Source organism: Syngnathus floridae, chromosome 22, assembly GCF_059516105.1.
Source record: "Syngnathus floridae isolate MCC-2025c chromosome 22, RoL_Sflo_1.0, whole genome shotgun sequence".
NCBI lineage: Eukaryota > Metazoa > Chordata > Actinopteri > Syngnathiformes > Syngnathidae > Syngnathus > Syngnathus floridae.
Window position 1 is genome coordinate 6,167,941 of NC_142434.1, and position 20,154 is coordinate 6,188,094.

The 20,154-nt window shown below is 43.1% G+C and overlaps 4 protein-coding genes and 2 long non-coding RNA genes across 9 annotated transcripts in view; 3 read left to right on the plus strand and 3 right to left on the minus strand.

The window, feature by feature from the left end:
• Window positions 1-3,541, plus strand: part of LOC148379460 (uncharacterized) — a 28,329-nt gene extending 24,788 nt beyond the window's left edge. Inside the window, exons 3-4 of the long non-coding RNA XR_015855345.1 lie at window positions 352-486; window positions 2,277-3,541. This is a non-coding gene — a long non-coding RNA (uncharacterized LOC148379460). The remainder of the gene's footprint in view (window positions 1-351; window positions 487-2,276) is intronic.
• Window positions 1,073-5,928, minus strand: mettl25 (methyltransferase like 25). 2 transcript variants are annotated; one of them, XM_088366649.1, is made up of 12 exons: window positions 5,614-5,928; window positions 5,297-5,470; window positions 5,125-5,232; window positions 4,569-5,056; window positions 4,351-4,498; window positions 3,684-3,778; window positions 3,577-3,606; window positions 3,215-3,288; window positions 2,799-2,892; window positions 2,578-2,664; window positions 2,265-2,336; window positions 1,073-1,661 (listed from the first exon to the last, which is right to left on the minus strand). In XM_088366649.1, the coding sequence occupies exons 1-12, from the start codon at window positions 5,837-5,839 to the stop codon at window positions 1,575-1,577; spliced, it is 1,683 nt and encodes a 560-aa protein (XP_088222775.1). In that variant the 5' UTR covers window positions 5,840-5,928; the 3' UTR covers window positions 1,073-1,574. The 2 variants fall into 2 exon arrangements, with proteins under 2 accessions (XP_088222775.1, XP_088222776.1); XM_088366650.1 differs by having other exon boundaries at window positions 2,578-2,652; window positions 5,614-5,927.
• Window positions 5,660-7,657, plus strand: ccdc59 (coiled-coil domain containing 59). Its single transcript, XM_088366657.1, has 4 exons — window positions 5,660-6,334; window positions 6,593-7,100; window positions 7,174-7,282; window positions 7,361-7,657. Exons 1-4 carry the CDS (start codon window positions 6,196-6,198, stop codon window positions 7,538-7,540), a joined length of 936 nt encoding a protein of 311 aa, XP_088222783.1. The 5' UTR covers window positions 5,660-6,195; the 3' UTR covers window positions 7,541-7,657.
• Window positions 7,658-7,766: 109 nt separating this feature from the next.
• cracr2ab (calcium release activated channel regulator 2Ab) lies at window positions 7,767-14,014 on the plus strand. The gene is made up of 18 exons (XM_088366658.1): window positions 7,767-7,838; window positions 8,183-8,423; window positions 8,502-8,613; window positions 9,355-9,544; window positions 9,615-9,761; window positions 10,058-10,148; window positions 10,204-10,299; window positions 10,382-10,569; window positions 10,882-10,953; window positions 11,060-11,108; window positions 11,187-11,269; window positions 11,387-11,906; window positions 11,980-12,115; window positions 12,505-12,586; window positions 12,756-12,870; window positions 12,946-13,047; window positions 13,149-13,225; window positions 13,724-14,014. Exons 2-18 carry the CDS (start codon window positions 8,283-8,285, stop codon window positions 13,809-13,811), a joined length of 2,289 nt encoding a protein of 762 aa, XP_088222784.1. The 5' UTR covers window positions 7,767-7,838; window positions 8,183-8,282; the 3' UTR covers window positions 13,812-14,014.
• Window positions 8,737-10,580, minus strand: LOC148379465 (uncharacterized). 2 transcript variants are annotated; one of them, XR_015855344.1, is made up of 4 exons: window positions 10,348-10,580; window positions 10,182-10,278; window positions 9,598-10,091; window positions 8,737-9,518 (listed from the first exon to the last, which is right to left on the minus strand). It is a non-coding gene; the product is annotated as an uncharacterized LOC148379465 (long non-coding RNA). The 2 variants fall into 2 exon arrangements; XR_015855343.1 differs by lacking the exon at window positions 8,737-9,518 and having other exon boundaries at window positions 9,585-10,091; window positions 10,348-10,577.
• On the minus strand, window positions 13,575-19,475 carry prmt8b (protein arginine methyltransferase 8b). Of its 2 annotated transcripts, none has more exons than XM_088366653.1 (10): window positions 19,111-19,475; window positions 18,378-18,599; window positions 17,826-17,981; window positions 17,682-17,745; window positions 16,968-17,110; window positions 16,809-16,896; window positions 16,658-16,746; window positions 16,065-16,215; window positions 15,165-15,286; window positions 13,575-14,419 (listed from the first exon to the last, which is right to left on the minus strand). In XM_088366653.1, the coding sequence occupies exons 1-10, from the start codon at window positions 19,177-19,179 to the stop codon at window positions 14,336-14,338; spliced, it is 1,188 nt and encodes a 395-aa protein (XP_088222779.1). In that variant the 5' UTR covers window positions 19,180-19,475; the 3' UTR covers window positions 13,575-14,335. The 2 variants fall into 2 exon arrangements, with proteins under 2 accessions (XP_088222779.1, XP_088222778.1); XM_088366652.1 differs by having other exon boundaries at window positions 16,631-16,746; window positions 19,111-19,473.
• Between the last annotated feature and the right edge of the window lie 679 nt (window positions 19,476-20,154).

The window sequence follows — 20,154 nt, forward strand, 5'->3', positions numbered from 1 at the left end:
ATTTGAAAGAAATAGTTTTACTATTAACTGTTATTAATGCATACAATGTCAGAATTGTCTTTATTATAAAAACACAGCGGATTTTATTTAACGCATTAATTACTAATGAAAGAACTTATACTACAATTGTGTACGATTTATTTTAAGATTTAGTGAATTGATCACGAACACTGGCATAGGCTACATAGTTAAAAATGACAAGCAATGTTAGTCTTTTAAGAAAAAGTGAAAAACAAATAGTCAGAAAAAGCCTACTAGAACATCTGAAAGTTATTTTGGGGTAAGATGGAGGAACTTTGGCACGTGTGTGCTGATTCCCAAATTTCCACCAATGCATTTTGTCCCTTACAGGGCGAGATTGCGTATGGACGCACTGGCTTGACCACCAGATGGACCAAAGCCTGTCACACTGTCGGGGGTCTTGGAAGAGGAACACAGTAGTAAAAGCAAAGCAGATGGAGTGGAGGCAAAACATCGTAGGCGGAGGTTGGTGACACATTTGTAACCCTGGCGTTCAGAACAACTCATTAAGCCGAGTGTTTTGTTCACTGATGCTTTGGGATTCCAAGATTCCAAGTGTACCCTCATTCGAACCAGCCGGGACTGGGGAAAGTACGGACTACTGTTTTCCAGCCAGCAAAAGTGATTATGGATTAGAAAGAGTAAGGAACAACATTGCCACAGTTGCATATAAACAAGCTCAACATATTACAAGAAGTTTATTTACTTGCCTTGCCTGAAGGGAAATATTCTCATTAAATACAAGCAAAAGTGTTTGTTTCACTTAGTCAAAATTCTCTCCGTCTAATTTAAGAGCTACGTGGGAAAAAGTGATCAAACCATTTGCCACGGGGAGCATTTCCGTAGATACTTGCGTAGATACACCGGCGCGCTGTAGGCCAAACATAGCGAGTAATTTCCCCTCTCATGCTATTTACTCCGGAACCACTGGTTCTTCACCCCTGCAGATAAACATCACGGAGGAAACGGATAATCACAGCTGCAGGGCGGAGTCTCGTTCTCCACTGATGGTATTAATGTCAAGCACCCTGATGTGCACGACAGGAAGCCATTTTGTTTTGAAAGACTTCAATCATATTTATTGGATGTCATTTCCAACCGTTTTTTTACAAAAAACAGTGTGAAAATAGTGCAAAAGCGGCAAGACGTTTGCGCTCACCCCGAACGCTGCAGCTCCACACGGCGTCTGATTGCGTTCATAATTCATGCATCTGCACCCCAACAATATTCCTTTCCAACCATATAAGATTTATTAAGGGAGCGAACAAAACAGCTGTACAGATTAAAGAGGTCAAGGCCTCTTCCTACGACACCAGGGAGTCTGACGATGGTCTTTCCAGACCTGAGTGGCCATCCAGGTCTCGGCCTAAAACACTCCCAATAGGCCCAGCGACTGCCACGCTCCAGCATCAAGATGAAGAAAAAAAAAAATGACACAGCTCAATCAAATGGGACTTCATGGCGCTTTTTCCAGCTGTTTTCCAGCACGTGTTGCATGACTTGTGGAGCGAGGCTAATAGTCCAATCGATGACTGATGTATAAAAATAGAGCATCAGTCTTTCAGCGCCACGATGGCGTAACATCTTGGCGACAGAAGCGGGTCGAACAGTTGCACCAACGCAGAGAAAGATCCCTGGTTCTGCAAAAAAAAAAAAATAACAAATGGAAAATTTGGGAATTAGGCGGTTTAGCCCAACCCTTCAGCTATTAACTTGTGAAAAAGTCTGTCTGTCTGTCTGTGTCTGACTGTCTGTCTGTCTGTCTGTCTGTCTCTTTGTCTCTCTCTCTCTGTCTAGCTAGCTAGCTAGCTAGCTAGCACTTATCGATCTTGATTGGATATGTACCAAATGCATTTTAAATGTAAACATCGTCAACAATCAGGTTAATTTAAAAATTTAAATTACGATAAAAATTCTCTCTCTCTCTCTCTCTCTCTCTCTCGCTCTCTGTCTGTCTGTCTGTCTGTCTGGCTGTCTGTCTGGTTAGCTAGCACTTATCGATCTTGATTGAATATGCACCAAATGCATTTTAAACATCGTCAACAGGTTAATTTAAAATTTTAAATTACGATTAAAATTCGATTGAGCATCCCAATGGAAAGCCTTTTTCCCAGCAGGAAGTCTTAGTTGTTCAATGCTTTATTAAGGCCCAAGGAGTATCTCAGAATACCCGTTTATGTTCCCCTTCTCTGTAAACCCCTCAGTAGTGGAAAGAGAACAAATTACTATGGGAGTCTAATTACCTGTTCTTTCAGGTAGCAGAGGCGGTCCAGGAGAATGAGACCTTCAATGCAAGGAGCCAGGGTCACCTTCAACTACACGCACAAGAACCAGAATCAGGTTTTTTACAGCTCACCATTTACACATCAAAACCAGCTGCCACTAGCTCCCCGAAAGTCATTTCGCAGTTCAGCGTAGCATCATCGCTACCCTCATGCCCCATCCAACCGGCCGTCATGAGCTCATTTAACGGCAGGCAATTTATTGGGTTTTACGAGAAGGCATGAAAAGGTTTTTTACCCGAAGTGGACACGGGCGGCTGTGCAAATAGCTCACCAGATTAAAAGCGCGGATCTCAGGACAGCGCGGAGCGTGCGCGTCGTGGTACTGCTGAATGTCTTCGTCGGAAAGCTGGAAGGGAAACTGTATCATCAAGGGCTGTGTCACCAACCACAAGACAAATGAAGCCGAAATAGCCTTGCAGTATCCTTTTACAGTGGTGGTGGCATTTGACATATCAAAAATTGAATATAAATGTGAAATATTGCGATTTTGACCTTTGAATCATCCAGGTCCAGCTTGCGAAGAGCCCGTCGAACGTAATCCACAAAGGATTTCGCCTTGGCGTAGACGTTTCCCACTCGCTTTTCACTAAGGAGAAAAAGCTGTAATAATAGTCGCTCTTTGCAGATGATAAAGAATATACACACCTGTGAGTCGTGTTAAATTGTCTACATGCTACATTTGTTCATATGTCCTTTCTAAATAAGGAGATTAATTAGAGAAGAATATACAAATTATTGTCAAATAATTCTAGAAAAAAAAAAAAAAAATATTGTGGGGTTTTTTTTTAGAACTAATAAAAAAAATCATTACTGAACATTAGGAGTGCATAAAAATGTTTCCAAGAGCACAAATCTTCACACTTCAACTCAGTGGTGCCGTAAATAACTCTACTTCCTATTCCTGTTACCTTTTATAAGCGCCGTAGTGATCCCGAAGAATAACATGCAGGACCGCCCGGTAGAAAAGCGAATCCATCTGAATCTTGTGTGTAAGAACAACAAAAGCCAGCAGATGAGCCATGTGGGTTTCAATCAAGTCTGTTTTTGCATTCAGCTCCCCCCCTCCCCCATGGAGTCATTGCATTAATATTTATAAACATTCCATATTAATGACAGCTGGCGTCAAGTACCGACTTTGGCCTGGAGCCGCCAGCGCCGCATCCCCCCCAAACAAACGCTCTCGAAACAATGAAGTCGGTGACGAACAATGACTTGATGGATTTTTGTTTGACTTATTGACAGTCACACAAACAAACACTGGGTCACTTACCCCATGGCCCACTGCAACTCTTTCCAGCGCCTGTTGTTGCCAGCGAGGAAGGAAACGCAGCGTGAGAGACTCGTCACACTCTTACGTACATGACTCGCGCGACTCACCAAGCATGCTGACATCCTGGCGTTTCTGCCGCAGAACCACGAGAGGCGGCGGAGGTGCTGACTCAGAGGGAACCCGAACGCTCCACTTGAACGCTCTGTGGAGGGCCGCAGAAGTTTTTTGATGAGGTGATCGTAAAGCGCAATTATTCATTCTTGACTTATTCACTGCCAGGCCAGTTAAAGTGACGTCTATTGCCGTCAATGGGAGTAAATGAGTTAATTTCGAATGCTAACTGATTGACAATGTTAAAAGTCAAGAACTGAGAGTTATTCCCCGTCTAATTAGTGTTAATGGAAAACTCAAGGAAAACATGTGCATGTGTGTGGTTTCGGTGGAGATTTAGCTAATTAATTACGTCTGCAGATGATGCAACTGGTTCCGACCCAACTCGTTGCTCGGAAAACATAGTCATGCACTCAAATGATAGGTTAGGGTTAGCAAAGTTAGCTCATCATTATTCCACACCCCCTTAAAAATTTACAACTAGATTGCATATTGACTCATTCACTGCCCGCCCAATTAAAATGGATGTTTTGACGTCTATAGCCGTCAATGGCAGTGAATGAATGAACTTGGACTCAAGTAGCAGTTTGGCTCAGAACCTCAGCTCCTGCAGCAGTAAAAACACACCGTTGAGTATTTTCTGCCAATAATATTCCTTCCCACCCTGTGTGTCTGCCTCGAACTCCTCCGAGAGCTTGTTGTAGCAACATCCCACGCTGCAGACCGCGAGCAGCTCTGCTTTAGCCACAAACATTCGGAGCATGCTGGGCGCCAGGTCACCGCACGTGTGCAGGCCCACCAGGACTGCATCCTGGCGTCGGGAGGAGAGATTTTAAACAAAAGTATAGCAGATGGAAAGTCCATATGTGGGACGAGCTCACCTCAAGCTCGCTGATGAGCTCCCTCAGCTCCGTTTTGGCGGTAACGTAGGAGGTGAGCGGCGAAAAGACGGCACCGGTCGCGCCGGTTCGACTCTGGGCTTTCTTTTCAAGGTTCTCCCTCTTCCTCCTCTGCCTCTCCTCATCAGTCAGTGAGCTGGGGGAAGTTCTGCCGGTCTGTAACACCTCCAATGTCATGGCGCTTAAGAACAGCTCCTCTGTGGGGTTCGGGTCTGACAACTGCATCTTATCCTCCTGCGACTCTTCTCTATCTTCTGCAGCTTTGATTTCTGTGACCAACTGGTGATCTGCTTCTCCTTTTGCAGCCTTCCTGTGTTTCTGGTACACCTTGGAGAACTTTTTCAATTTGCGGTTCCTCTCCTGGGCCCCGTGGGTGTTGGTGCTAGATGAGTCAATGCCGAAGACGCGAAGGCCGTGCTGCAGGGAAAGGAAGGAGCTCAGGTAGCCCTTCCCCGAGCCCACATCTATCACCTGCACGATGCACACGATGCTTATCAGATGCAATACAAACCAACGGAGGGTTCAAAAATGACACTTTCCTGTTTGACTCCACAGCGCTTGGCCAAACAGTCCACTACCTCCGCCATGGACTGCACCTCATGTGACTTTTTCGTGTTCATGAACTCATCCGGCTCCAATTCAACACCTAAAAGAGAAAAAAAATTACGAGCTTTCAAACCGTTACATCCAAATGAACATCACCGTCATACCCGTCTCAGCGCCTAACTCCATTGGCTTTTGTCTGAGGGCCTCCAAAAGCTCATCCCGGCTCACGCAGACCCCTAGGCCAGGTAGTGAGTGGGCCTTGGCTGAACGCAACATGTTATGTGCGTCAACTAGCCTGTTGGTATCTTGGCAAAACCCAAATGAAGTCTTCAATTGCTCTGTTTTGGGGGGAAAAACGTTTTAATTTCATATTATGGACATATGCATAAGCACAAAATGCAATAATATCAAATCAAGTAATATTAAATCATAAAATGTCAACATAAATGTGTTCAGAAGCAATACAGTATCAACGCAATACCGTTGTATCCAATTTGTTTTTGGATCTCTAGCTCCCCCTTATGGCCATTTGTGCCAAGTGCATTCAGCACTTCCTCAGGCGACACGGCCACGAAACGGCTCCACACGTCGTGCGTGTAAAACTCCACCGTGTGCGCGTTTGCGATGCTCAGAGTGACCTCGAGAAAACGCACGACTTCATCTATGCGTTGCCGCAACTCTGCAAAGCTGATGGAGGAGGGAATCATAGTAAAAAACGAGAAAAATGAGGCGAATAGTAGCAATTCATGTCAGTCATCTACTTCCGATATAATCCAGGCATAAGTAGTTGATAAAAAAATCATCGATGTCCCACTCGTGTACAAACATGATGTTTTGAGTGTTTATGTTTTAGATATTAATACTTGATAAGATAATTTCATATTATCAGTGTAATCATAATTGTTTTGTGCTAATGTTTATTTCGAATTCTGGAGTCGATAATCCCTGAAGATCTGAGTTTATTTAGTCATGTCTACGATTTTACGTCACAACCCCGCGACTGAAGCTAAAGCGCACTCTTAGCACTCGTGTCACGTAAACATTTCACATTTCACGGGTCCAAATGGCACCGACCAATGCGAAAATGAAGACAGGTTACGTTCCACGGAAAGAAGGAAACTGGAGGAAGCCACAAAATGCCGGCGTCAGAAAGAAGAAATGGATTCCGGAAGACAAAGTTTTTCAAGGAAGCATTCAAGAAGGTGAGCTTCGGTTTCAAGTTTTGCTCGTAAAATGTTGTTTAAATTTTGTGTTGCTTTGTCTTGATGTTGACTCTTTGATACATTCCAAATCCTATGCATTATCATTTCTTCCATAATTTTATTAAATATCATACCCCTCTTAACAAATTGCGTGCAAAAGAAAGAAATCTAACAAATTACAGACGAATGCTCACAAAAATATCTACAATTTTAATAACCGCAACCATTATCTGACATGATTTTATCTCCATATCCCAGGTCAAGGTTTTGCTTTTGATCGGAAAGAGAAAGTTAAGCATAACTACAACAAGATTTTGCGAAAGGAGAGAAAGAAACCAAACACGCAGACATCCTCGTCAGCAATGTACTACGATCAGTACCCGGACCATCTCAAGCATTTGTACATGGCCGAAGCGGAAAAGCTGAAAAACGAGATGAGGACGAACAGAATGAACCGGGTCAAAATGAGAAATGCAAAGAGCCAGGAGAAACCAAACGAGGAAAGTATGGAGGCTGGTTCTGACCCAGAAGGTACAGATGCACCCAAGGCCGAAAGTACAGAGAAGTCAGCATCGGTAGCAGAAAGTACGGAGAAGTCAACATCTGTAGCAGAAAGTATGGAGAAGTCAGCATCGGTAGCAGAAAGTACGGAGAAGTCAACATCTGTAGCAGAAAGTACGGAGAAGTTGGCATCGGTAGCAGAAAGTACGGAGAAGTCGGCATCCGCAGCAGAAAGTACGGAGAAGTCAGCATCGGTAGCAGAAAGGTAAAAGTTGAATTGTTCATATAATTCATTTTTTCACCTGCCTATGTAACCGGATTTCAATTGTCTCTTCAAGGCTGCCACTAAGCAACCGTATGAAGAAAAAGCTGGAGAAGAAGACTTCCTATCAAAGATCTCTGGAGGTGTGCCAGAGCATCAGAGATGAGCAGAGGAAAAAGAAAGAGGTCATCATCTTAGTCAGCACTGTTTGACTTTCTATTTTTATGCTTTAATTTTGAAGAATCCGTGTTTCTGCTTTGCAGGACTTCCTGAAGCGCAAGCAGCAGCGCGAGGAGGCCATTCAAAAGTACAAAGAAAAAAAGATGGAGACCTATCAGATGCTTTGCAAAAAGACCAAGAAGGGTCAGCCCAACCTCAATCTTCAAATGGACTACTTGCTTCAAAAAATCCAGAAAATCGCAGAAACGACTCCCAAAACATGAACGTTTTGCTCCAGAAACTGATTGTCGTGGTACATTGTTACCACTGGGTGGCAGTGTGAGATAGTGACAATGTTCATGTATTATTTTATGCCATCTGTAATAAATGTGAAAATACTCCCTTTGTAGCCCTTGAATGAAAATCAGTTCGATTTGAGGTTGTCGTCATGGCAACAAGAGATTACGCACCCTCAGGGCTGCTCCCTCATGACATCACATGGTCTCGGAATGACTGAGTAACTTTCAGCGGCAAGACTTCTTACTGCGTTTTTGTTGCTGCTGTTCTGCTGCCTTATTCACGGTAAGAAAATTATTTATATGGTTCATCCGGATTTGGGAGCGATAGTTCTATCTTCTGTCATGACAAAGGAGGTTGGTGAGTGTAAGATTTAAATGTGTGCTGCAAAAGCAGATGATTAAAAGTTTTTCCGGCATTATGGGTCTTAAGATAAGCCTCTACACTGCGTGTGATAACACCACTCTGGGTTTATTAAAAAAATAAAAAAGAGGTTTTTGATAGCTTGTACTCAAAACTTAGTTTTGGAAAGTGTTGTTTTGACCTTTAAAATCTACATCATGGGCTAAAGTATTGGGACAGAGCTGGGACAGTACACATGCGAAGTAAACTTTTTCTTCGTCGTCAAGACAACCTAAAGGGCCCAGCGAACTTAACGCCACCCCTGGTGTCTTGATCCCACCGTGACCTACATGCCCGCTCCAAGCTTTTTGGTGCTGAAGAGTGAAGATGGAGCACAAGGAGGAGAGCAGGAGACCTGGCGCTCGCAAATCAGGCTGGGGTCGCATTGCCATGCTGGACAAGACTAAGGAGTTCTTCCAGACATGCGACGTGGAGGGCCGGGGCTTCATCACACGCACCGACATGAGGGTGAGAGTCGGCCTGGTGGGTAGGGGGGAGTCGGATGTGTTCGAAAGCGTCTGAGGTTGTGTGATGTCGTGATGTCAGAGGCTCCACAGGGAGCTGCCGCTGTCGGCCGAGGAGTTGGAGGACGTCTTTGACTCTCTGGATACGGAGCACACTGGTTATCTCACGCTTGAGGCCTTTTCTTCGGGATTCAGTACGTTCTGCTATGTTCATTCAATAAATTAATTTATTTTTATTATTTTAAATCTGTTTTTATTATTAATTTTAAGATGGTCAATGTATTTAATTGTAATATAATATATTTTTTGTGGATGAAAATGTAAAAAAAAAAGCAATCTTTTATATGTCCTCAAACTAAAGCAAACTATAATATTTGAACTACATTTAGCTCCAAAAACTGTACGTAAAAAGGCCACGTATTCTAATTTCAAACATAAAAATAATAAGAAACACTCATTTAAATCCTGCTGTGATCCAGATTCAACAGAAACTCTAAACATTCCATTTAACAAGTTCAGACACTTTCCAGTTTAGATGACATAATTTGTGCTAATCTGTTTTTTCTTTTTACATTTTAAACTTCTGCTTTCATAGTGTTTCTCAAATTGCGATACACGGGCTCTCTCTAGTGGTTTGCAGAAGAATCCTTGCCTAAATAACATTTGGATTTGTTTAACTTTTTTGGTGCAGTACCGTTGCATTGAGTTGATAAAAACAGTTTAAAATTAGGTCTATCGGTGGGTTTACCATTTATGTACAATACTTTTTTTTTTTTTTTTTTTAATATTTAGTATGGAGTTGTTTGTTTTCTCCAATTTAACAGTTGTGAAACACTTTCTCATGCTATTGGAGCGTTTCCCAACTTTTGACTGGTACACACCGCCATCTTTATTTTATTTTCATTTGGAATAAACTCCCACTGGGTTTACTACAGGTCAGTTCCTCCACGGTCGGAGAATCTCGGTGACCGACGAGCCGGCCCAGACTCAGGTTCCAGGCTCCCGTGCCAAAGAGGCCTTCTACCAGAGCCAATGGGAAGCCAAGCTGTCCGGAGGCGAGGACGAGGAAGAGGGTCACTTCTGTATGTTGCTGGACAGCCTTGGAGCCAGTAATGTTTTTGAGGAGTGCGTGGAAACACCGATGAGCTTATTCTCCGACCAAAAATATCTCGACTCACTTTTTATTCCCCTCCAGCCCAGACGAGGTGCGCAGCTTGTGGGCGCAGCTCAGGCGGGACGAACCTCACCTCCTGTCCAACTTTGAGGAGTTTCTGGCAAGGGTCACCCATCAAATCAAAGAGGCCCACCAGGACAAGAAGGACATGGAGAGCGCCCTCCAGAGGTCAAAGAAATATGTATATAATAAGGAAGAATGTTATCATACAAACTGTACTTGGAACAATCTCTTAATCAGACTTTATCCGTGTCAAATGACCGCTAATCTCGGCTTTTTAGCCCGCGAGAAAACACACCGCACCTCGAGAGACGATTTAGTCCATGTTGTATGAAACACAAACGTATGCTTGTCGTGGACCAACATAATTAGGCTCACGCTCTCATGGCGCCTCATGGTACGGCTAATTAGCTTTTAGCTTGTAATTGCCGGAGGGGCGCTTGAGGCTGTTCTGGAATGTTCAGGAGGGCGGCGACGCACGACAACGAGATCCGCCACCTGTACGAGGAGATGGAAGCCCAGATCAAGACAGAGAAGGACAGGCTGCTGCTGCAGGTACATTCGGGTTTATAAATAAACACCACATACCGCTCAACTTTGGCCCCCGCAGGACTCGGAGCGCCTCCAGTCGAGGAGCCAGGACCTGGAAGATCAGCTGTCCTCCAAGGAGAGGGAGCTGGAACTCCTTTTCCAAAAGCAGAAGAGAGTAATGAGCTCAATATCTTTCACGTGCTTTATTTATTTATTTATTTACCTATTTACTTTTGTGAAATGTTCTTATCCTTTAGTTGGAGCTGGAGTGCCGTGAGCTGAGCAGCGAGAAGCAGGAGAGCCACGTGGAGAACGTCAAGCTGAAGATGACCAATGATGAGCTGGCGCGGGCGCTGGAGAGCACCAGCCAGGAGCTGCTGGTGGCCCAAGACCAGCTGGCCATGCTGCAGGAGCAGGCCGCACGCCTGCACCAGGAGAAGGAGATGTGGGTCCTCACACTGCACGCGGCATTTTCCACACAAAAAAATCTAAATTAAAAAAATAAAATATATATATATTTTTAATTTTAAATATAATTGGTTATTATAATGGCAATCTGGATAAAGTAAAAATATATATTTTTATTTTTAAATATAATTGGTTATTATAATGGAAATCTGGATTTTTTTTGTGGATCAGCATAAATTAAGAGGCTTGTGAATTACTAAAATAAATTCTTTGACTTGTGTACTTTATGCATACTTTTATTCTAACTCATAACACCATTTTAATTTGAAATATTTTTCTTCCCCTCCAGGGAAATGTACAGAGTGACGGAAGGACTGCAAAGAGAGAAGCAAAGCCTCATGAAGCAGCTTGACCTCCTCAGGTCCACCAAAACAACACTTGGAATCATTTTTATCAGAATAGATTTTTACCTTAATCTCTCAGAATTCATTTTTTCCTTAATCCCTTTTTTTTTTGCTTCTTCCCAGGGAGATGAACAAACATCTCAAGGACGAGCGGGACATCTGCTCTGGTGTGGTGTGTATATAATTATTATGATCATTATTATAATCAAAGGAATAAAAATGTTTTGAACTCTACGTTTTTTTCAAACAGCCAAGAACATCTCTGAGGAAAAAGCAGAAGCAGCGAGCCGGCCTGGCCGACATGTTTGACGACAGCAGCCAGCCTGCCAAAAGGTGACCCGTCCATCTTTACAGTGTCATAAAAGGAAAAACAGAGGATATCTGCCTTATTTTTATTTTTGGAACATAATTAACATTTGAGGACATCCTCTGTTTCTCCTGTTTCCAAAGATCTCCTCTGGTGCCGGATGGCTCCTACCAGTCTCTGGAGGCCTTGCCTATAGAGCACCTTCAAATCGTGTTTGTCGCTTCCTCCTCCTGCAGTGAGGACGACGCCGCCGTCGTGAAGAAGAGCGCCGGATTGGCTAACGGCTACGGCGGCCCTGCTCCTCCCAAATCTCACAATGTGAGAGCCAAGGGCAAGAAGGCCATCGCCAGGTCCTCGAGTTTTAGGAGGACCTCCAGAGAGAGGAGCAAGAGGCCGGAAGCCAAAGCCGATGATGAGGTGCTGGACTCCCCCCCAGGCGGATGGCCCCTCCGCCGGGTCATCTCCATCGAGGAGGACCACCTGCCTCACCTCCTCCAGGGGGGGCCGCAGCTCCTACTGCACCAGCTCAGCGAGGAGGAAGACGGCGAGGAGGCGCGCAGCGATTTGGAATGCAGCTTGGTCAAAGCGGGACGGTTTTTGCAGGCCAAGAAGAAGACCCCCATGTCGCCACGGGGGCAGCCGGTCGGGAAGGAGACCCAGCACGTAGGTGACATCACAACATTTTAACCCAACCACCACATTTCTACATAGATTTCTTTTCTTTCTTACATTGGAGGTGGCGGAAGTGCCCGTGTTAGGCCCCAGTCGACTTTTCAAGGTGGTCCTGGTGGGCAACTCCAGCGTAGGCAAGACGTCGCTTCTTCGCTCCTTCTGTGAGGGACATTTCCATCCATCCACAACGGCGACTGTGGGTCAGTGCCTTTTTTTTCTTTTTTTTAAGATGCTAATGCAATTTGCAAGTCACATGAAATAACTTGTAGATTATGTCAGGCAGGATTAGTTTTTCACTTTCATCTGTCCTAGTCCTTTTCCTTTTTTTTTTCTTCACAAAACCGTGGTGTGTGCGCACCACTTGGCGTTTAAATAAAAAAGTGAAATAGGAGAAAGTTCTGTTTTTAACTTGAAAGTGTAAAATTAGAATGGAATAAAAAGTTACATTGTCTCTCAATGAATAATAAAAAAAAAAGAAAAAAAAATATATTTTTGCCCTCAATTTCTCAATAATTATTAAAGAAAATAAGAATATTAATGTTATTTAATTTTCTTCTTGACTAATGCATCACTCTTGACTTGTCATTAGGGATCGACTTCAGCGTGAAGACGCTCACCTTGAACAATATGCAGATAGCGATGCAGCTTTGGGACACGGCAGGTCAAGAGAGGTGAGCGGCCATAATTCATTTCCCGCCGCATCCTCTTTGAATCTGCCAGCTCAGCGCAAACCGCGGATAAATCAGCTACGATGGGCTTTAGAAATTGACGGCACTCTTGGCAGCGGCCCCGCGTCCTATTAGCGGAGGGTTACGGAGGTTGACGGCGTTGTTGGCGCAGGTACCGCAGCATCACCAAGCAGTTCTTTCGCAAGGCCGACGGCGTGGTGGTGATGTACGACGTCACGCTGGAGGAGAGCTTCAAGGCCGTGCGACCCTGGCTCGCCAACGTCAAGGTCTGGCATCGGGAACTCCCTTCCCCTTTCCTTCACTTTTAATTTTACGCCATGTCAGCACTTTATTTTTTACAGGACGCTGCAGGAGAAGGCGTTCAAATCCTTGTTCTGGGCAACAAAATGGACATGGACAGAGACAGAGAGGTGTCGTTTAAGGAAGCAGAACATCTGGCCCAGGTATGACGACCCCGACCTGATTGTAAAATAGCGTCAAACAAACTCAGTGACTTCAATGAATCGGAAAAACAAAACATTCATGGCTTGTGGTTTCCGAGCAGGAAAGCAAGGTGATGTTCTACGAGGTCAGCGCCTACACGGGCAAGAACGTGACTGAATCTTTAACCCACCTGGCCAGGTATGATCACATCACAAATGTTAGCGTAGCATGTAGCATAGCCCTCAATACAGTTGATTCTACATGCTGTCTTCAAACGCCGGGTATTTAAAAAAAACGTGTTTCATTCTTAATGAGACCCATTATCGGTACAACTCCATATCTTTTCAAGAGGAGGAGTAAGAATAAACATCCTGAAATGAATTCCCTTAGAATTGGCGTTACTGTGTTCCAATTGAAACAAGTGCCTCTGATTAACACCAAATATATTCCATTGTCCCACTTAACATGAGTGAATGTAATTGGTTAATTCTAAACGCAGCCGAATCCTAGTTATAGAAGGGTGTGCACACATATGCAACTGCAGTACTTCAGGTGTGGATTTTTATTGTTCCCCCTTCTTTTCCATCGAGGGCTTATTAATTATGTGAATTGATTCATCTTGGTCCCACAACAGAACCTGGCATTTGAATAGTAGCCCTTTTATATTCACAGTTTCTTGTTTGAATATGCCCTCAGGGTGTTGATGGAGCAGGAGGACCGGGTGAGAGACACCACCGTCATCCTCAGCGCTCATCCTTTGAAGAAGAAGGCCTGCTGCAAATGAACATGCCTTGGTGGAGGCCTTCTTTTATATTTAACATTCGGCAAGAGTGCTCACAATATGATCTGTGTTGTCACTGTTACTCAATATTACTATAAATTAGTTTGGGGAAATCATGCTTGTAGCATTAGCTTTAGATGCACTATTGGTAATGTGATTACATTTCAGAATAAATAAAATATTTGCAATTACGTTTAAAATGACAACTGGAAAATTTGACTTCCTCTCAGCTTTTAATTCATAAGCTTTCTTCTACATTACATTATCAGCGGTGCATTTCAGGGCGTTCTCAACTAAGCAAAAGCCTTCTCATGCTAAACAATACAGTTAAAACGGGTCAATCTGACCCGTAACGGATCAGGCGGTCCATTGAGGTCGTGCCATTTTTCAGTGTGTCTGTCATTTTTGGTGTTATTGCTGTTACAGATGACATCACTGAGGTCGGCCAGGATGGCGTCCTGTGAGGTGCGCTCGCTCGTACGGGACAAGGGAGGGCACTCAGGGCAGGGATGGTTGTTTTTGAGCGCTTAACGCATCTTGTAGTCATGGGAGATGGCAGCGTCACACAGCTGGCCTTTAAAGTCCAGCTCCAGGGTGAACTCTAGGTCCCGCTGCAGTCAAAGAACAGGGAAGCAATCAGGAGATGGCTTTTTTCCACCCCAAAACCTTCTTGTTGCAGTTGTGTCTGAAAAAAAATCTCATTTTGGGCCCTTGTGTCACTTTGGGGGGTCAAAATGACCCATTTTCAAGTTTTAAAAAAATGTAGCGTGACTTAAGTGTAATCAACTATACATGTACTGTTTTGGTTAAAATGGTAGTTTTTGTTCCTGACACTTTTAGATTACGGGTCAAATTGACCCAGGGACGTAATACATGTGCCTGAGAAATTAATATGTTACCATACCATGGAAATTTAAACATATATAAATATAATAAAAAGAAAGAACACAAGTGTTTTTTTCCTGGTTTTTTTCCACTTTTAGATTACGGGTCAAATTGACCCAGGGACGTAATAGATGTGCCTGAGAAATTAATATGTTACCATACCATGGAAATTTAAATATATATAAATGTAATAAAAAGAAAGAACACAACTATTTTTTTTCCTGGAGCTTTCAATGAGTCAGTCTGACCCAGAGTGTGATTAGTCACCTTTGCTGCCTGTTTCAGCTCCCCCCTGTCTCACTTCTGCATCAACATATTTGATACTGTTACTGGTCGAATTGACCCATTCAACAATGTTTTTTATTAAGATTAAATAAAAAAATAAGTAGTATTAATATGTAAATAAAAAAATTGACAAAAGAACGTTAAGTACGGTTTGAATAGGAGGTTTGTAGGATTTGTCTTCCTTACCACGTTCTTCTCGTTGGGTCTGACGGCGATGCTGCCGAATATCTCCTCGCCTTTCTTTACCGTCAGGTAGTCCTCCAAGTAGAAGACGGTCTGCTTCCAGTGCGTGCTCGCCGCGTCCGGCGCTGCAGAAGAGGGAAACAAGAAATTGACAGAGGTGAAGGGAATAGCTCCCGACAGGCAGTCAAGATGGCACTGCTCCAGATGCCGTGATAATTCTCAGCCTTGGGGCCCACCGGCGGCACAAACCAAACATAGAACCTCTTCTACTTGGCATTATGCAAGCAAACATTACATAACACCGTGAGCTTCCCGCACGCAATGTTGCCCAAAAAAAAACGATGTGGCAAGTCCACAATATTAGCTATGTAAATATATACAGAATGGAACATTAGGTACACCTGCTAATGAGATGGGCTGGTTTGTGGTGAAAAAATTTGCCAAGCTGGTGTTATCTTAGATCTTTTTTTCTGCTACATTGGCCGGAATATGTTTATTAATTACAATCATAAGCACAGAGCATGTCATGTTTGGAAAAAGCAAATTCCACAAACATGACGGATCATGTTATGCTAAAACAATAGATATGTAATTGAATAAATAGACATCGATGTAGATATATAGATTAAGGCTGCGATTAACGATTATTTTAATCGATTAGTATGTCGATTATTTTTAATTTGGATGCAAATAAAAAAAATTGTATTTCCATCCCTTGAGCCAAAATTCGGACATAATTCCAAATCAACAAATGCGCAAACAAACTTCTCCCAGGTCCTCGTTTACACTGTAACATGTCTAAAAATAAGTTAAAATGTACATCTGACCATTAATTTATCTTCCAGCATTTTGTCATGACTGGATGGTGCAGGTGTACCTAATTAAGTGTCCGGCGGGCCTCACCGGTGGAGAATCCAGTCTTCTTGTGACACTTGCTAAACTCAATGCTGAAGAAGGTGACCAGCGCGTGCACATAGTCATTCCGCTGCACCTGGAGGCAGAACGCCGACGTGAAGGTCAGGTCGTCCGGCTTCACCGTGTAGAGGTCCACTTCCTGTAAGAGTGTGTGTCATTGTATGTGTGTGTAGGTGGCACAAAAAAAGAGCAACAAAAATAAGCTTTTCTCTCATTTCTTTGCAGCATGTGAAGTTCACACTCCCACACACACACTCTCTCTCACACACGTATATGTTCATCTTACATGATTATAGTTCACTGTGTGTCTGTGTGTGTGTGTGAGCCAACAGGTTGAATCACCGCTAACGAGCAACCGCTCACACCACACATGCTGTGCGTGTAGGCGTGTTGCCGTGCGGTAGCTAACGCTGATGTGCTGCGCGAATCACGTCATGTGGAGACTACTCGGCCCATCCTTACAAATATGTCCTCTCGTGGGGCACTTTATTAGTTACACCTACACGCAACTCTCGCTGTTTGTTGCTGTGGACTAGGCTAATTGTCTAGCTGACCTTTAGTAGACAGGGGCTGGTGACCACCTGCTTGGGGTCCACCACATCCACCAGAGGCTCCTTGATGGCCACGTTGCGAATGCAGCTCATGTCGAAGCCGTATACGTTTTCCCACCCTACACACATACATAATAGTAAGTTACTATTGTGTGTTAAAAAGTGACACAAAAGGACTCACAATGGATCTTGAAGTCCTTGTACTGCCTGTCTTCGATGGCCACCACGTAGAGGGATGCCCGGTCCGGGAACATTAGGCCTCCTGGTTTCTACGAGCAGGAAAAGGCTTCAGCGCACTCCAAAGTTCAGAGGTCACCGCCAAGCCCTCAGCGTACCCTACCAGCCACTTGTCCCTGGCGAAGATGACGGTATTGAGCATGGACTCGTAGAAGAGGCAGTAGCCCATCCACTCGGAGATGATGATGTCCACTTTGTCCACTGGAAGTTCCACCTCCTCTACCTTGCCCTGGAGGATGGTGATGACTGCAAGCGGAAACACACTCGTGACAAAACAAATTGATGAATAACTAGTTTTAAAAGTAGAGGCTGGTAAAAACTTTAAATAGTTTAAAAAGGTGAATAGTAAAAAAAAAATGACTAGCATTGTTTTAAAGTAAAGACAATTTGAAATTTTAGTATTGTAAAGACATGAAGTTGATAAAATAAATTGCTTTCACAGGCCACAAAAAATATGTGGCGGGCCGTTACTAGTCCCCGGGCCTCGATTTTAACAAGGGTGTACTAGAGCAATTAAAAAAAAAAAAAAAATCAAATTTCAAGTTTGAATTTATTTATTATATTTATTTACATTTTAAATTATTTTTAATTAAAATGTTCACTTTATTTTTATTACATTTATTTATTACATTTAAATGTATTTACTTTGTATGTTGCTTATTTCCTTCTATTAAAGTAAATTGGTCAGGCGTGTTCTTGCGTTTAAATTTAATTCATTGAACCTATTTTTTTAAGGTTAACTTAATTTTGTCATCTTAGTGTGGATTCATCCCTTTTGATGTGAACGGACATTGTAACTGCTAATTTTACTGCTTACCGTTGTGCAGGTGATTGGACTTGATGATCTTCTCCGAATATTCCGATATCCCGGAACATTCGATCTGCCGGTGACAAAAACACAATTCTTACATGGTGCCAAGTAAGTGTGCTTCCCCCAACAGCTTACCCGTTGCCACCTCACCCCATAGACGTGTTTGGCGCCGGCATTGGCGGCAAACATGGACAGGATTCCCGTGCCGCTCCCGACGTCCAGCACCACCTTGTCCTTGAAGACGTGCTTGTTGTGATACATGGCGTTGCGGTAGGTAAGCGTGCGCACTTCGTCCTTTAGCATCTCCTGACAGGAAGCGAAAACGTCTTAAGGAACACGAGCGGAGCCAAAAGTCTCAGTGACGGCGTCTCAAAATAGTATCACCCCATGGGAGCCACTTGATATCTGACTTCCCATTTTCTCCTGCTCTCTTTTGTATGAGAGCAAAGGCCCACTTATCTACTAAATTTGGAATCTCCCGTGTGTAAGGTGTCCTCGAATCTCTCGACTCTTGACATGCAAAGTCATCCCTTGAATAGCTTTTTTAGAGATTCAAAAGAGCTTCTTCCTGATGGAAACGATGCCTCTTTTGCCAAAATTCTTTTAGCATCTTCATTGACAGAGAGCCTTGGCTGGTATGTCACCAAGAGTTATTTTTAACTACTCCTAACCGTCTCTCTAATCGCAATACCATTTCTTTACCTCATGGATGCCAAAGTGGGCGTAGGAGTCAAAGTAGTAATCTCGTGACGTCATCTCCTCGGGGCTGATGAATTTGGTCCCCCTGCCTCGAGTGGGACAGCCGGCCTGTTGGGAGGTCACGCGAGGCACGTGTTGGTGCTGATGATGGGCGGCAGGCACTGGTTTGGCTGTGGAGGGCGGCTGGGCCGACTGGGAGAAGTGGGAGGTGACGGCCTGGTGCCGCTGGAGATAGATTATCAAATTATTGAATGCAAATATGTCTACATATTTAGAAATAATAAAAAAATAATATAAAAATACAGAAAGAAAAAAGTACTGTGCGTATCAATAATATAAATATAATAAAGTTTGTAGGCACTTTTGCTTGGAGGTGTTCCTAATATCGAGTTCACTCCCATTCAAATACATGGGAGGAACAAATTAGGAACCCCTCTTCTCTCGTACTGACTTGCCCAATATCCCCAATAGTAGGTGAGTAGAGAGAGTTTAAATGTTCCAATCACCATCGCATTAATTTGTTGCCTGTTAAAACGAACGGTGTGTTTTCAGCACCAAGGACAGCGAAGTCGCGGCTTTCTCCCACGAGGACGCGACGTTTTCAAGTCTTTTATTAGCATTGAAAGCGTTGCAGTGACTCTCATTTACACAAGTGACTACTACAGCATTATGGTATCGTGGACGCGCGTGGATCTCGTGCAAGACCCCTCAACCCCCACTTCAACTATCCGCTTACCTCGCAGCCGTCCGCCTCCGCCATCTTCCGCCGTAACAGCAAACAACGCGACGAGTGACCGAGTCCCATGAGAGCCGGCGAGACTTGCGCACGAGATTTGATTATTCCGAGCGGTCACTCGGTTGGGTTGGCGTGCAAATGTTACGCGTTTCCCAATAATAAGACTCTACAAAATAAAAAAAAATAAAATAAAGTTGCTCGAAAGGTGCATTTTAATCCATGTTGTCACTCAGTGCACGCCTGCAGGACGTGGCGGGGTTGAGCTCTTTTGCACGCGTGCATTTTTAAGTACACGCGTGCAATCGCGTGCGTGACGGTGGAGTGGAGGCTCCCACGAAGTTTGCAGATGCATCAACTCACTTTCTCACTCCCTGGCGTTGACTCTCTGCCGCTCGCTCTGTAGCTGAGGGGCGTTCAAATTTGCGGGAAAAATGCAATCTCAACAGCCATCATTAGGTACACCTGCAACACAAACTTAGATAAATTAAATGTTTTAAAAAGTCAAATAAAATAATAAAATCGCACTGACAGCTATTACTTCTTCTTTTTTCTATTTAAATGCAAATTACATTAGAAAACACAAATTCAGATGTCCAAAATCATAACAAATTAATATGATTATTTAAATATTTAAATTACAAGTCAGTGTATTTAAATAAAATGATTTTCAAAATGTATTTAATTAAATTAGAATATCCTAAATCCTAGTAAATGTCCTAATTTTCTTTTAATAGTTTGTCTTTTTTCAAGAAATACAATTTACATTTAGACTGAAATAAATAAATAAATAAATAAATAAATAAATAAATAAATAAATAAATAAAAAATACTTAATACGATGCATAAAAATAAAGTAATAATTAATTACATTAGTAGATAACTAATTAAATGATTACAATGCAACAAAACAAAATATAACCTGATACAATAAATTGCGGTGCAGTCAGAGATCTTAGATGGTAAGAAATATATTTAATGCATATTAATATGTATACTACTAAATATGTGTACTACAGTTGAATGCACATTATGATTAAACGCACA